The following is a 15,445-nucleotide window of genomic DNA, read 5'->3' on the forward strand; positions in this document are numbered from 1 at the left end:
CTCTCAGCTGTCGCCGGGCTCCTCTTGGCTTCCCGGGGCGGGGCCGGGGTGAGTGTGCAGATAAACAACTGTACCCTGAAGACTGGATCACCAGTCTGATTCTACTGGTAAGGTCACTGAGGCTCAGAGAGCCTAAAGAACTGTGTGGAGAGCGCTTGTCTCATGTCAGAGCCGCCAGATGGGGCTGGGCAGTGGGGGGGAGTGGGTGGCCTCAAGTCAGTGTGGTCATGCATCCCATTAGGTCGGAGATGTCAGGGCCAGAACACACGCCCCCCACTCTTCCATTTTACTCGTGGAAACAGAGACCACAGAGCCCGGACGCTTGCCCAAGGCCACACAGCGGCTCCGCCTCGGAGTCCGCCGGGAAGCCCGGCGTCCCTAACACCCAGGGCGCCCAAGCCTTGAGACCGCGCAGGAAGGCCTGACGGCCGGGGGCGGGGCATAGGCTGGCCCCTCCCATGGGGCGGGGCGATGCCTCCCGTTCCAACTCTGGGACGAGCGGTCCTCCCCATAAGGGGCGCGGCTTCCGAGCCGGGCGAGATCTCACTGGGTGTTAGTCTGAGGAAGGGGGGACTTCGCGCTTGAAGGGCGTTGGGTGGCGTGGCCTCCCTCCCGCAGAGGCGCTCTGTGCGGGACTCCAGACCTCTGTGCTGTGACGCAGGCGCGAGTGGAGGCGGGGCGGAGCCGAATCTTCGGAGCTCCGCCCCCAGTGGAGACGACAGAGGCTGGGGGCGTGTCCTGGGCGGGGCCGCTCCCCGGCCCGCCCGGTCGCGGAGTGGTGGCAGCGCTGGGAGGGCCCGGCCCCGGCATGTGAGTGCGGCGGGGGCGGGGATGGGGGCGCGGGATGGGGCGCCGGGCCAAGCCCGGGGGGTTCCCGGGGGTCCCGGTGGGCGGGAGCACCAGTGCGCGGGCGGCCGGGCGAGCCCGCCAGGTGCGGGCCCAGGTATGGCGGGTGAGGGGCGCTCGGGCCTCTTGTGGCCAGGCCGGCCCCGCGTGCCGGACCAGCCCAGCGCCGCCAATCTGCGGCCCACGGGACGGGCGCCGGCGCGAGGCGCCGTCCCGGCGGGGGCTCGCTACAAGCGCAGCTCTGACGTCTGCCCTCGGGCCCCACCAGCTAAGCGGAGGCCCCCGCAGTGGCAGCCGGGTTTCTGTTCCCTGTGCGGCAGCTGCGGAGGTGTTATGGGGGTCAGTTGCGCGGCGGGGCCCCAGGTGACCCCATTCCTGGCTCCGGGTTGGGCCGCAGCCTGCGTGAGCCCCGACCTGCTGTTTCTGGGAACTGTCACCTCAGCTCTCAGGGAAAGGGCGCTTTCTGTGCTCAGTTGTTAAATGCGTTATCTCATTCTTCTCAACAGCCACACATTTTACAGTTGAGGAAAGCGAGGCCTACGGCCACAGAGCTGTTGATGTAATTGTTATCATGTGGAGGTGAGGTGCTGAGGCCTTACAGCCAGACACACCTGGGTTCACATCTGCTGTTCCACAGACCCGTGTGACCTTGGGCGCACCTGGTTCCCTCCCGGAGCCTCCGGTGGGATGGTGGTGCCTACCCCCCAGGGCTGCTGTGAGGATTGGGTTGAACGGTTCAGGGAGCTCAGTAAGGAACCGCTATTATTACTGTTGTTGCTGTTGGTGAGTGGCCCTTTTTCTGCCACCGAGGGAGCTGGTGGTACTGGGTCAGGGCTGTCTGCTCAATCCCAGCCTGCTGGCGCAGAAGGGGAAGCTGCTTCCCACGGTGAGACTGTTCCTGTCTGTGCATGTCTGTCTCTGTGCCCATGGAAGGCCACACCCAACTCAGCTGTACCAGCATGTGCCGGAGTCACGCTGGCCCATCGTGTACTCACCGCGCTACAACATAACCTTCCTGGGCCTGGAGAAGCTGCACCCCTTTGATGCAGGAAAATGGGGCAAAGTGATCAGCTTCCTAAAAGGTATGGAAGGCCCCACTCGGACCCTGCATCTGCTTTCTCCAGCCCACCTGCCACCACCTGCTGCTCTTTCCCTGGCACAAGCGTCAGGCCCTCCCACCTCCAGTGTCAGCCCTGAGACAGCCTCCCACCCGTGCTGTCAAAAGGATCTTTCCAACACAGACTTCTAAGCATGATATGCTCCCGTATCACACCTTCACTGGCTCTCCATCGCTGTGGACCTAAGTCCTGTCTCTGCCCCTGGAGACCCAGTAGAAGGGGAGCTGATGCTTGGAGGAATGCATTGTCCATAGCCCACAAGCTCCTAGAGTCTGGGAAGTGGACAACCTCTGCTCCAACCTCACGGATTACAAATGAAGGAACTTGGGGCCCAGAGAGTTAGGAAATGTGCCCAAAGGCACACAGCTATTGAGTGGGGGAATGGGGCCTGGACCTCAGAGCCCCAGGCTCGTCCGCTTCATGGCTCATCCCCTGAGTGGGGTGGTGCTCTGGGGAGCACGTTGTTTCAATTGTGGTTTGTAATCTAGGGGTCTGGTTCATGTGGAAAATTCAGGCATCACAGTAGGCTGGTGAAAAAAAATATTCTAGTTCCTTGTATTGTGGGTTCTTTAACTGAGGGAAGTAGGAAATACTACCCGAAATGTTGCCTGGCATAGGATGAAACATTGCATATCTTTAAATCGCACAATCCCTCTGATGACACCTGGGGGAAGTTTCACTGTGGGGCTAGCCCGTCTTTAACACCTAAGCCCATCTCCCTTTTTAGCAAATCTAGAGCGAGCCTCAGTCTCTGCACCTGGCAGAAAATAGAGTCAAGTTAGAGATTAATAACACTGTTATTTGTTTTTATATTTTTTGTTTTTATTTTTGGTTAACTTCTGTTTATGGCAAGGGATACTGATTTTCCACTTGCAATAGTGACCAGAGTGCATATTCAAAGAAAAATATTAAGTAGAAAAGAGTACAAGTGGTGTGCAGCCATGGCAAGAGCTCTGGTGAGGTGAGCGGAGCCATCCTGCCTCTCCCCTGGCTGTTCTCATGCCTTCCTGAATGGGGTCCTTTATGCTCTGCTTCCAGTGGTCCTGAGTCTCTGTGTTCATTGCCCCTTCTTGGGCTCCTGTGTCACCCAGTAGCGCAACATAAGGGTTCCTTGTCCCCCTCACTCTGAGCTGACCATTTTCCTGAGTTTCCTCTGAGCATGTGGGTGGAAAGGAGCCAGGGCCACATGGTGAAGGGCCTTGGGTACCGCCAAGAAAACAGCTGGTTCCTTGCCGGAAGGCAGTGGGGAGCCATGGAGTGTTTGGGGTAGGGGGGATACCTGCTATATGTGGAGCTCTTTGTGAGAAGTGTATGGAACTAGTTGGTTTCTACCAGGGTTGGTTTCTAAGAGTGACACATTAGCATAGGTCCCCTAGATTCTGACCTTGTCCTTCGACTTCCCTAGAACCAGAGCATCATGGTCCTGTTGTCACTGTGCCCTAGAGCACTTCGTCCTCTCTGCCTTATTTCTTCTGTTGCAAAAGGGAGCAAGTCTTGTCTGGTGTATGCGTATGTGGTAATGAAATAACATGGTTTTTCCCAAACATCAGTCATTTGCAAACCACTCTTGGTCCCTTGCCATCGCCTCATACCACCTGTTCCATTATTTACTTCATAGTTTTTATTGACTTAGCCTTCGTTTTAAGAAACTTAAATAAACCTGTTTTAAAAGGAAACATTATGTCATCTAAATGGAAAAAGCCAGTTTCATTTGCCATAAATAGAAGGTCACGGTAAAAAATAAATGCAATGAAAACAACAGTGTTGTTTCAGCTCAGGCAGCTTACTGTTGCTGCGTACTGTGAAACTGATTGCTCCTTTTGGGGGGTTAAAAAAAGGGAGATGAGCAAGGGTCAGGCAGGTGTTAAAGAGAGGCCCCCCGTATACCAACCCCCCCATGATGTCATCCCAAGGTGGAGGGAGAATCGATCAGAAGAGCTTTTTCTCACCTTGAGAGTCAGCGTTAATGAGCCGTGTGCTACCTGCCTCTAGAAGGTGTCCAGTCACGCTTGAGCTCGCCTCCCGGCTGTCAGTGGCCTGGGAAACACGAGGATCACTGTGCACAATGTCGTATGTCCCCTGGCCCGAGGGCCTGGCCGCTGTCCCCACTGGCCTGAGAGGTGGCCCGTTCTCAGACTGCCCACAAGCCACCAGGGCCCACCTTGTCCTGGGGCAGGGCTGCCAGCCTGTGGGAGGGGCTGGGGCTGGGCCTGGCCTGGAGGCGGCAGGGATGCATGGGGCCTGCTTTGTGGTTTCAGAAGAGAAACTTCTATCAGACAGCATGCTGGTGGAGGCACGGGAGGCCTCGGACGAAGACCTGCTGGTGGTGCACACGAGACGCTATCTCAACGAGCTGAAGGTACAGGGCCCGGGGGCTGCCAGCCAGAAGGAGGGGCTGGAGGAGGGGGCCGCTTAGCCTGGGGATGCACAGCCTCGAGGGGCTCCATTCCTGTCCCTGTGCAGGGGGAGCATGTGAGGCTGTGATCCCCGACAGGAGAGAGGTGTCCTAGAAAGGCAGATGCCAGGGGTGGGCTAGGCTAGTCCAGGGGATAGTGAGCTCCCCATCCTTGGAGTATGAAAGCAGGGATGGCCACTTGGTGGGGGTTGAACCTTCACTGGGGTTTTGGGCTTCTGCATCAGTGACTTTCAATCTGTGCTATGTGGACAGTCCTCAAAGACCCCTGCTGGGATGATGGGTGGGGGGGCCCCAGTCCCTTGTCCCCATTCAACCAAAGCTATTCCACTTTGGCCTATTTTTACCTCGGGCTAAAGTATAAGATGCTGTTTCAAGGGCTTCTGCAGCTAAAGACGTGTTGGAAACTGTTGGGCTGCAAACGAGTTTTTACGCCCCAGGGCCCAGCAGGGAACATAAACAAGTGGTGGGTGGTGTCTGGGACAACTGGAGCTCCTGCCCTTCCCAAGCTGGTGGCTGCCGCCCAGCCTCCACCGTGGGCCCAGCTTTCAAAGAGAAGCCAGAAATCCAGATGTTAAGTGACAGTTCCTGATTTCTTAATGTAGCAACTCATTGGAAGATTTTTGAAGCCCACCTGCAGAGCACATGGGGTCTGCCCGTGGTGACCTCCTTCTAGAGGAGCTGCATGGCTCTCCTCAGTGTGGTTCTGAGGGTAGAGGCGTTCAGTCAGTCCCCTGTGTGGGAGAAGAGGGCAGGCTGGGCTCGGGGTGGCATCAGAACCTGGTGCGTCAGGGATGCCACAGGTTCTCTGTCCCCAAGGGCGTGGAGTCCTGGCCCCTGACCGCTAGGCTTCCCAGCAGGACTCATCTTAGACTCAGAGCTAGAGTGGGCGCCAGAGGTCACCAGGCTTCTTCCCCATAGGTGGAAACACCTAGGCCCAGAAAGAGGCCCCACCTGCTCAAGGTCACCTGGGAAGTCCAGCAGGCCCGGGGGAGACCCCAGGCAGGGCATCCGGTCAGGTCTTCCGGGTTCCAGGCCACGGCAGCTGCCCTCTGTCCTCCTCCACGCCGGCCTGAGCTGTGAGAATTCTAGATGGATCCGTGACAGTGTGAGCTCATGAAGATTACCAGGAAGAGGTTGAAACCTGGCTCCCGGGAGAGCGAGGTGTGCGAGGCCTTGGCACGAAGCCCAGCACTTGGCTGCTCTGGTTTCCCAGGGCCCGGACATGCGTGGTCACAGCCCAGCAGCTCGGTCAGGAGGACATGCTTGCCAGAGTCCAGAGGGTGAGGGTGGGGGCAGGGAGAGACCAGAACAGAGTGGCGCCAGGCTGGAGCCAGTGCCAGGATAACGCTGGGGATGGGGGATGGGCTCCAGGGCTCCAGGGCTCCATCCGTTTGAGGGGCTTTTCAGGGAACGGTGTGGGACTGACTGCATGCCTGGCCTTGGGACTCCAGAAGCCTGAAGGCAGCTTACTATGTGATAAGCAATAATGCAAATAAGTAGAGCCCCAAATAGAAAATTGAGGTCAAGGACAGGAGGAGACTTCAGATATGCCAACATAACCAAGGTGCTATGGTTGTGCCATGTATTTGGAGCTCCCTGGCAGCCAGAGCAAAAGGAGAAACATGATGATTTCCACATGACCTACTAAGGTGAAGAAGTATTCAGTCACGCAGCACGTCTATATCGAATACTGACTGGGTGCAAAGAAAAAAAAGAATAAGCAAGTTTCCCTGCTCCCATGGATTTGTATTTCATTAAAGAAGACTGAAAATAAAGAAGTAACCGTACAAGAGCATTTCGGAGAGCACCAAGGGCTATGAAGGGAAAAAAAAGGGTAATTAGGCAGAGGTATGTTCATTTAGCTTGAGCAGTCAGGGAGGGCCTCACAGAGGAGGTGAGGTGTGAGCAGAGATCAAAGAATGAGGAGTAGGTGATCCTCATGTGGAGTTTTAAAAGAAGAATGTCCAGAGTCTCAGGCCTGGAGAGGGAGGGGGCTTGGCCTCCCGAAGGGGAGAGGGTTGCTTGAGTGGCCAGGTTGAAGGGAATGAAACGCTGACGTGGCACGTGATGTGGTCAGGGAGGCCAGCAGCCCTGGTCCACAAGCCCTGCAGGCCTCAGGAGGAGTTTGGATTTTGTTCCAGGTGCCACAGGAGAGTGATGTGGGGTCAGGTGCCCCAGACGCTCAGGTGAGACCCATGCACGTTCCAGGCATTGTGTGGTGTCTAGGGGCTGCTCTCGGGAACAGCCCCCTGGCCCCTGCTGTCCACGACGTGTCTTTCCTCTTTTCTCTGCTGCAGGACCCCCAGGGCTGCTTCTCCTCAGCGGTCCTGTGTGTGCCCTGCCCGTACTGCCCCATACCCGTGTTCCGGGCTCATGCCTGGCCCTGCACTGGTGTGGCCTTCAATGCTTAATACACTGGGCATTGAACGAGGTGCAGTGGGCTGATGTTTGCCAGATGACGTCCATTCAGGGAAACAAGTGTTTATTGAGCGCCTGCTGTGTGCAAGGCCCAGAGTCGGCCCCACTGAGGGTGGGGTTTGGGTCGGGCCAGGGCCAGGCTCCTGCCTTGTGCTGACCCTGTGACAGTTTGCCGTGGGGCGCCGGGTGGTGGGATGCAGACCTGACATGTAGTCCCTGTGTAGCCTGTGCTGGGCAGTGCTCGGGACACATTTATGTAGTGAGTGTTTAGAGGACCAGGCTCTGGGTGTAGGATGATGGCGGAACAGAAGAGACTGAATCCCTCTCTTGATGGGACGGAGTTGGTGTGTTAAAAGGCGCTCAGTGCCTTGGGTAAAGGACAGCAGGAAAGGGGGTGGGGAGGACCGCCCTTCAAAATAGGAGGCCGGGGGTCTCACTGCCATGTGACCGTGGACTGAGGGCCCTGAGGGAGTGGGCTCGGTGGGCGTCTGGGGGTAGGCATTCCGAGCAGAAGGGTCAGCAAGTGCAAAGGCCCTGAGGCAGGAGTATCTCCAGTGTGTTCCAGCAGCAGCGAGGACTAAGTGACTGGATGGGAGGAATGGGAGGGAGACAGTAAGGGGTGGGGTCGGAAAATGATTGGGGCCAGGCCACAGAGGGCCTGTGGTCGCTGTGGCTTTGCTCTGAAGGAGGTGGGAGCCCAGGAGTGTTTCAAGCAGGGGGACGTGATCTGACCTAGATTTTAACAGGATTGCTTGGCAGCTGTGATGGGAATGGTTGAGACCAGTCTGTCAGAACAAAAGCAGGGAGCCTGGGAGGGAGCAGGTGGTTGCAATGATCCTGGTGAGAGAGCCTGGCCTCTCAGATGAGGCTGGAAGTAGCTGTGACCTGGGGGGGTACGTGGCAGAACTTGGGGTTTGTTATGAAGTTGGAACAATAGGATTTTCTTTTGTTCAGATTGGGTGTGGGGTCTGCAAGCCAAGGAAGCCAAGGATGCCAAGGATGTCCCAGAAATTGTGGCTGGAGCCCCAGGGAGTCTGGGCACAACTTGGGCCTCGTTGCTACCCTCACAGCGCCCGGCGCCTGTGGGAGAAGAGACACAGGCCCCCGTGTGTGCCACGGAGCAGCTGGGGGGGCGAGTCTCAGAGAGTCCCAGGGAAACAGGACGCCCAGGGTTACAGGATCAGCTTCTCCATTTCTGCAGAGAAAAAAAAAAGGCCATTGGGATTTTGGCAGGAATTGTGCATCTGGAGATGAATTAGGAGAGAACTGACATCTTTACAATGTTAGGTCTTCCAGCCCATGAACACAAGATGTCTTTCCACTTATTTAGATCTTCTTTAAGTTCTGTCAGCGGCGTTTTGTAGTTTTCCGTGTATGAGTCTTATACCTGCTTGGTAAATTTATTCTTTTTGAAGGTGTTGTAAATGAAATTGCTTTCTTAATTTCTGTCTGGGGCTATGGCTTCCTCTTCTTTCATTCTCTGTCCCCTGCTGGCTTGCCGAGGGTGGGAGGGGGGCATCGACTCAGTGTTTTCCTTCAGGGGCTCGTTGCTCACTTACTTGTAGCGAACAGTGGTTCTCTGCCTCACGTGTGCCGGACCGGTGCTGGGTGATGGGCTTGGCGGGACAGATGGGTGGAGCTGGCTGTCTTCCCTTCTCTGGATCTGCCCCTTACCACACACGCATACACATGAATGCATGTGCATATGCACACCTCTGCACACATGCACGAAAACACACACACACACACACACACACACACACACACATGGGTCTCGCAGCTGTCCAGCCAGACCATGTTCTCCCTCTCCCCAGCAAGGCTGTCGCGTTGCATATCAGCGCCTCCCTGCTGGGCTGCTATGTGTCCGTGAGGCCAGGAGCAGTGCCATCTTGGGACCTGCAGCCTAGCAGGCGCTTAGTAAATACCTACCAAGTGCTGGGGCCCCTCCAGGGCTCTGCTTGGGGTCAGTGGAGAGCAGGGTCTGGACCTCGGGCGTTCCCAGGCAGGCAGGAGATGGTCTAGGAGCGGGGTGCATGGATGCTTGCCCAGGGCTCGGGAGGTTATAGGGAAGGCCTGTGTCCTTATCTTGGTGCAGACGCCTTCTCGGTGCTCCAGACCCTCCTGCCTCAGCAGTGGAGGATGAGGACATCCAGCCCCATTTGAAGGGATGACTGATTCCCGGTGGATGGGGAGTCCTGGCTCCGTCAGTGACTCCCTGTGACCTCGGAAGGAAAGATCCTCCCCCCAGCCCCCCGCCTCTCCGGGGCCTCAGTGCCCCTCTGTGCAGTGGGTGGGCTGGGCCAGTTCTGGGTGGGCTCCGTGGTGACCTGGAGTCCCCTGCAGCTCTCCTTCTGGGCACAAGAGGGCAGCCGAGGGCCTTGGAGCACGAGGACCGAGGGCTGACTTAGCTTTAAGGAGAGTGCGGTTGTGAGCATCTCTGTACTGAGCCCAGAGCTCAGCCACGGTGGGAGCTCCCATTTCTCACCCAAGGAGCTGCGCTCGCCCAAAGTCCCCCCCCCGCGCCACCCCGAAGCTGGCCCAGGGGGAATCTGCTTCCCCGCTGCTGCCTCTGGGCTCACCGGGCAGAGGGAGGCCAATGGCCCACATCTCTTTCCACAGTGGTCCTTTGCTGTCGCAACCATCACAGAAATCCCCCCTGTCATCTTCCTGCCCAACTTCCTGGTACAGAGGAAGGTGCTGAAGCCCCTCCGGACCCAGACGGGAGGAACCATAATGGTAGGTGGGGAGCTGGTTTGGGGCGGGGAGCAGCGGCTGGGCTGGGCCCTCCACCCCAGGCTCCTTCCCACCCTGGGTCTTTGCCCACCCTGGGCTCTCCATCTAGAATGCCTCGTGCTGCTGAGTAGTTGAGCAAAATCCTAAATATTCCTCAAGGCAGCAACAAGAACTCTTTCTTCCAAAGCCTCTCCTGCCTGGCTGGGACATTAGAATTCACTGTTCTGCCCCCAAGACCACCTGTTAGAGTTACCGTATTTGCTGGTGTATAAGATGTATCCCACCCCCTGGAGAGTATGTCCTAAAACTGTGACTCCGAGCTACTCAAATTTCAGATGGAAACAAACCCCTATGACGTCAGCGATGGATGGTGCCCCTCCCCCCCATCGTGGGTGTGACAGTCACAAACAGTTGCAGCAAAACTGGGTTTCACATTCTGTGTGTAGTTTTCTCTAAAATTCACCACAGACTGCTGAGTTGATTGGAGGTAGAGGAGCTGAAATGATTTGAATGTACAATGATCCAACCCAGACAGGGATTAATACCTGTTGACCCCTATAGTTTTCTTTTCAGCTTTGCAAATTTGTGCATTTTGAAAGTTTATTAGAATATTACTGCCCACCCCAAAATTATGATTTCCTATAGGATTTCAGTAATAAGGCGACAGTATTTCCAGGAACAAAAATTTGTCCATTTTCCCTTTAAAAGCTGCTTGAGAACCCTTGTCAGCTCACGTTCCATCCTAAGAACTGAACTTTGATTTCCTCCAGTCTCCTCACCAAATTGCACAGGGGCTTACGCACCGCATGTCTCATAAGCCAGCCAGTTCGGGGTTTGCTGGGGATGGGTGGGTGCTTCCTGTACCCCACCTCCCAGCTCATCCCCACCTTGGAGCTGGCTGGAAATGGTGTTTATGGGATGAGTGATTCAATGAATAAGTAAGTGCAGGAATTGGCCGCCCGCACCCCTCATCCTGTGCTTGTTTCCAAAGGCGGGGAAGCTGGCCGTGGAGCGAGGCTGGGCTATCAACATAGGTGAGTGCCCCGTGGCCTGGCCTGGGTCCTGGGGGCAGCAGCTCTGGTGCCACTGTGGACAGGGGTGGCCGCGATGGCAAAGCTGCCTCCTGACCCAGGGATGGTGACATGCCCACGTGGGGTCAGCTGACTTAGGCAGCCTGGAGCCCGGAGCCGTCCCTGGGAGCTGAGCGGGGAGGGGGGCCCTGGGAGGAAGGTGGGAGGGGGGCGTCTGGGCCTTGAGCCTGGCCCTGGCAACACCTCGGCTGTCCTCGCAGGCGGCGGCTTCCACCACTGCTCCAGCGACCGGGGCGGGGGCTTCTGCGCCTACGCAGACATCACGCTTGCCATCAAGGTGTGCCCGAGAGCATGTGGGGGGGGTCACCTCCGAGAGCCTCCCTGGAATCCCCCAATCTGGTGTGCTCACCCCGCATTGTAGAGAAGACAGCTGAGGCCCAGAAGGGGCGGGAGCTCGCCCGGGTCCCTCAGCCGGGCTGGGACCCAAACCCAGATGCGACACTTGCTTTTTCGTGTTGCCTGAGACGGTCCAGAGGTGACAGCCTTCAACAGTGGCAGGGGACCGGAGGGGAACAGTTTCCATGTCAATATTAAATTATGAGAAGGGTGAGATAGAAATAATGAACCTGATGGTGGTGACAATGGCTAGCATTTACCGCGGGCCCAGCCCTGTGGCCGCCTCCATCCTCCAGGGCTCGCCCCTGCATCCTCATGTTTTACAGAGGAGGAGATGAGGAAACGGGCCCAGAGGGGCGAGGGCACAGCCGGAAGGGGCAGAGCTGGCAGCGGTCTCCACGTCGGTCAGACCGCAGTGCTGCCTCAGCACCCGCGCGTGGCCTCGTGCTCGGGGTTGGCATGGGCCCCGTGGCTCCTGTCCCCACGGGGAGGAGGGACAAGTCAGCAACCCTGCTCATTCGGAGAGGGGGACGCAAGGAGACCTTCTTGGAGGGTGGGGGAGGGGAAGGAGGGCTTCTCAGAGGAGGAGGCTTTAGGGCTGGGCCCTGTAGGAAGGTGGAGATGGCAGAATGAAGTTCCAGGCACAGCCTCGAGGGGGGTTCCCCGCTCTGCACCCCAGCATTTCCCCGGGAATCCTGAGCTGTCGCGGAGGGCCAACTCTCTTAACCTCCTCACCTCTGGCCCTTCAGGGTACAGCACGTGCCCCTCCAGGGAGCCTTCCCTGAATACACACACAGGCTTCTCCAGAGCCACACAGCTCCCCAGGGCTCTGCCTGGTGGCCTGATCTCCCATAAGCATGTACAGGCTTCGGCCCACCCCCTCGCTAAGTGGGAGCCTCTACAGGGCTGTGTCCTCTGGCCTGTGTGGTCCTTACCTCTCCCCTCTCCCGCCCTGGGCAGTTTCTGTTTGAGCGAGTGGAGGGTGTCTGCAGAGCCACCATCGTTGATCTCGATGCCCATCAGGTGAGTGCCTGGTGGGGCCCGGGGTCCCACAGGCCCGCCCCCCAGGCCACCTCCCCGCACTCCCCAGCTGCCTCTGACGCGCACCACCGTGCTGTGGGCTCCGCTCCCCCAGGAGCATCCCCCAAGCCCCAGGCTGGGCCTCTGCCGCCCACACCCAGGCACGCCCGCACCCAGGCACGTGGGGTGTTTCCTGGGGTGTGGTTGGGGGTGCCTTTCCCGGGGCACCTGCCTGTGAGTGGCTTCCGTGTGTTCCCCACAGGGCAACGGGCACGAGCGGGACTTCATGGGCGACAAGCGCGTGTACATCATGGACGTCTACAACCGCCACATCTACCCCGGGGACCGCTTTGCCAAGCGTAAGCTGCCCTGTCCCTCAGCCGCAGGGCCTCTTGCTTGGATGGGGCTCTCTCTGGGGCCTTTCCTACATGCTGGGACCTGCAGAGGTCCCTTCATTTATTTATCCTCGGCATCCCTGCAAGGGGGAGACTGACGAGGAAACGGAGACCTAAAAAGGTCACTTGACCCACCCAAGACCACATAAACCTGCCCAATAAACACTGTGAGTCCTTCTTTTGGGGTAACCACCAAAAGACTAAAGTAGCCTTCTCTACTAGGTATGCAGCTGTCTGGTCAAAAACAGGGACGGACAAAAAAAAAAAAAAAAGGGACGGACAAAAAAGAAAAAAGAGGGAAAAATACATAAATATAAAATAAGACGGCAGAAATTAGTTCAAATATAATAGTTACTAAGTAAATGCAGGTGGATTAATTAAAAGGTAGAGACTCTCAGATGAGCTTTGGAAACACAGGGACCTGCCCACCCTGTGGGGAAGGGACATTTGCGCAGTAAGAGCCGGCGGGGCCACTGTGCGTACATCAGCCGCTTTGCCGCCCCAGGGACCCGTTTCTGAACTGAATGTCAGATGTTCTGGATTTGGACCTAAGGGCACATGGGGTGTCCAGGCAAGGACTTACGGAGACAGTGGGCTCAGACACCTGACATGGGTCCCTGAGTCCCCAGGGCAGTGTTTCATCTGTGATCCCCCTGCTTTCCTTTGGGTCCCCCTTGCCGCTTGTGTGCTCTTTTTTAGCCTAGTTTTGGGTGAATAAGAGGTCGAGCACTGGGGAGTCAGATGGGGAAATGGGCCGTCCTCGCCCTCCCCAGCCTCAGTTTCCCACCCCTGCACATTGGGGCTACTGCTGTCTCCCTCGCAGAGGCCATCAGGCGGAAGGTGGAGCTGGAGTGGGGCACGGAGGATGATGAGTACCTGAGGAAGGTGGAGAGGAACCTGGAGAAAGCCCTCCAGGAGCATCAGCCCGACGTGGTGGTGTACAACGCAGGCACTGACGTCCTTGAGGGGGACCGCCTCGGGGGGCTGTCCATCAGTCCGCAGGTACCTCCTGACCCTGGGGCAGGGGAGGGTCCAGGGACACAGCAGCGGCAGGGCAGGTGGGCAGCAGTGGTGCTTCTCTTGAAGCCAGAGGGGAAGGGCAGAAGCAGCAGCAGTCTGGAGCAGGGTTAGACCTGCAGCAGGACTTTCCAGCCTTCCCCATCCCCCACACCAGGGTGTCGTGAAGCGGGATGAGCTGGTGTTCCGGCTGGTCCGAGGCCACCAGGTGCCCATCCTCATGGTGACCTCGGGCGGGTACCAGAAGCGTACAGCCCGCATCATTGCCGACTCCATCCTTAATTTGTATGGCCAGGGGCTCATCGGGCCCCAGCCAGCCAACGTCTCAGCACAGAACTCAGACACACCCCTGCTGCCCCTGGAGGTGCCCTGAAGACACTGCCCTCTGAGTGGCTCCCTGCCTGCCGCCCACCCGCCCGCCCGCCCGCCCACCTGCCCCTCAGTGCTTCTCCTTTTCCAAATGAGGGGGGGGACCTCGCGCGCAGCTGCACTCTCCGCACTGGGTGTCGCGGTCTCCGGGCCATTCTGCGGGTGGGGGCAGAGGGCAGGGCCTGAGTCCCAGAAAGACCCACACGGTCACGGTCACGGCCTGACCAGGCGGCAGTTCTCCCAGGAGGGAGGAGGGCAGTTGAAGCTCCCAGGCGCAGGGAGGGCCCCCAGGGGTGGGGTGTTCTGGTTTTCAAAACAGTGCGACCGTTTCAGACCAAGGAAGCTTCCATCTCTTCCACAGTTGGGCCCCCTCCCTCCTCTTCTGCACCCTCTCCTCCTCCCTTCAGGGGTGGGAGACCTGAGGGGGGGCTGGAGCTAGGCGTCTGGGGTCCCTGGATTCCCAGCCAGCAGGCAGGGGCCCTGGTCCTGGATGTGAGGGGGCGGCAGGGAAGGGGATGCAGGTGGGTTTTCCCATCTGGCTTCTCCTTTAATAAAGCGAGGTCTGGACCTGCTGTCCGAGAGCCCCTCCCTGGTGGGGAGGGGAGGGGAGGCCTGAGTAGCCCCAAACCCCTGCTTCAGCAGCATCTTGCCTGTCCAGGGAGGGCGCCGGGTTTGGGGGAAAGAACTGTTGACTCAGGGACAGGCCTTAGCTCTGGAGGCTTGAGGGACAGAGGAAGGTGAGGCCTGGACCAGGTAATCGGGGAGGGACAGGTGGCCAAGCTGGGTCCCACAGGCCCCGAGGCCCAGGTGGGGACTGAGGCGCTGGTGAGGCCAGGCTGGCGTTGCTGGAGGGGAGCAGAGGGTCTCCATCCTGGCCTGCAGGTTGTACGCGTAGGGGGCTGGGGTGGGGCCCCAGCGGGGGCTGCAGCCTCCACTGGGCTCATCCAAAATGCCAGGCCCTGGTGTGCACTGCCCGGGGGGGCCCTGACGTTGTCGTCAGCTCTACTCTGAAGGGGATGCTCAGGACCCCACAGGAAGCGGGGGGTCGGGGGGAGCGTCCACTGCTCCATTGCCTGGGTGTGTTCTTCGTGGTCAAAGCAGGTGGGGAGGGAAAGAGGGCCGTCCCTGATCAACCCCCCCACGGGACTTGTGCTCATTGCCATCTGGGGGTCTCCTGAATTCTCCTACCTTCTCCCTCACACCCCTCTCGCCGCTCCCTCTGCTGGAGGGGGCGGGGCAGGAAGGGTTCCAAGATCACCAAGTGTCAAACACGCTGAACTCCTTAGGCTTGGACGCCGCACCCGCCCCGCCCCGCCCCACCCCACCCCGTCCCTGCCCCGCCCCACCCCGCCCCTGCCCCGCCCCACCCCGCCCCGTCCCTGCCCCGCCCCACCCCGCCCCGTCCCTGCCCCGCCCCGTCCCTGCCCCGCCCCGTCCCGCCCCGCCCCACCCCACCCTGTCCCTGCCCCGCCCCACCCCACCCCACCCCACCCCACCCCGTCCCTGCCCCGCCCCACCCCGTCCCTGCCCCGCCCCACCCCACCCCGTCCCTGCCCCGCCCCACCCCACCCCGTCCCTGCCCCGCCCCACCCCACCCCGTCCCTGCCCCGCCCCACCCCACCCCGTCCCTGCCCCGCCCCTGCCCTTGGTCCCTGCATCGGACTCGAGGCACCTAACACCACTTCA

The 15,445-nt window shown here is 58.9% G+C and overlaps 1 protein-coding gene across 1 annotated transcript; it reads left to right on the forward strand.

The window, feature by feature from the left end:
* Nucleotides 1-563: 563 nt before the first annotated feature.
* HDAC11 (histone deacetylase 11) lies at nucleotides 564-15,098 on the forward strand. The gene is made up of 10 exons (XM_060161049.1): nucleotides 564-810; nucleotides 1,780-1,928; nucleotides 4,223-4,323; nucleotides 9,418-9,534; nucleotides 10,523-10,565; nucleotides 10,823-10,899; nucleotides 11,919-11,981; nucleotides 12,241-12,337; nucleotides 13,197-13,375; nucleotides 13,548-15,098. Coding segments are annotated over exons 1-10 (1,044 nt in total). The 5' UTR covers nucleotides 564-808; the 3' UTR covers nucleotides 13,764-15,098.
* Nucleotides 15,099-15,445: the final 347 nt, after the last annotated feature.

Source organism: Lagenorhynchus albirostris, chromosome 10 (genome assembly GCF_949774975.1).
Source record: "Lagenorhynchus albirostris chromosome 10, mLagAlb1.1, whole genome shotgun sequence".
In the NCBI taxonomy this organism is placed as follows: Eukaryota; Metazoa; Chordata; class Mammalia; order Artiodactyla; family Delphinidae; genus Lagenorhynchus; species Lagenorhynchus albirostris.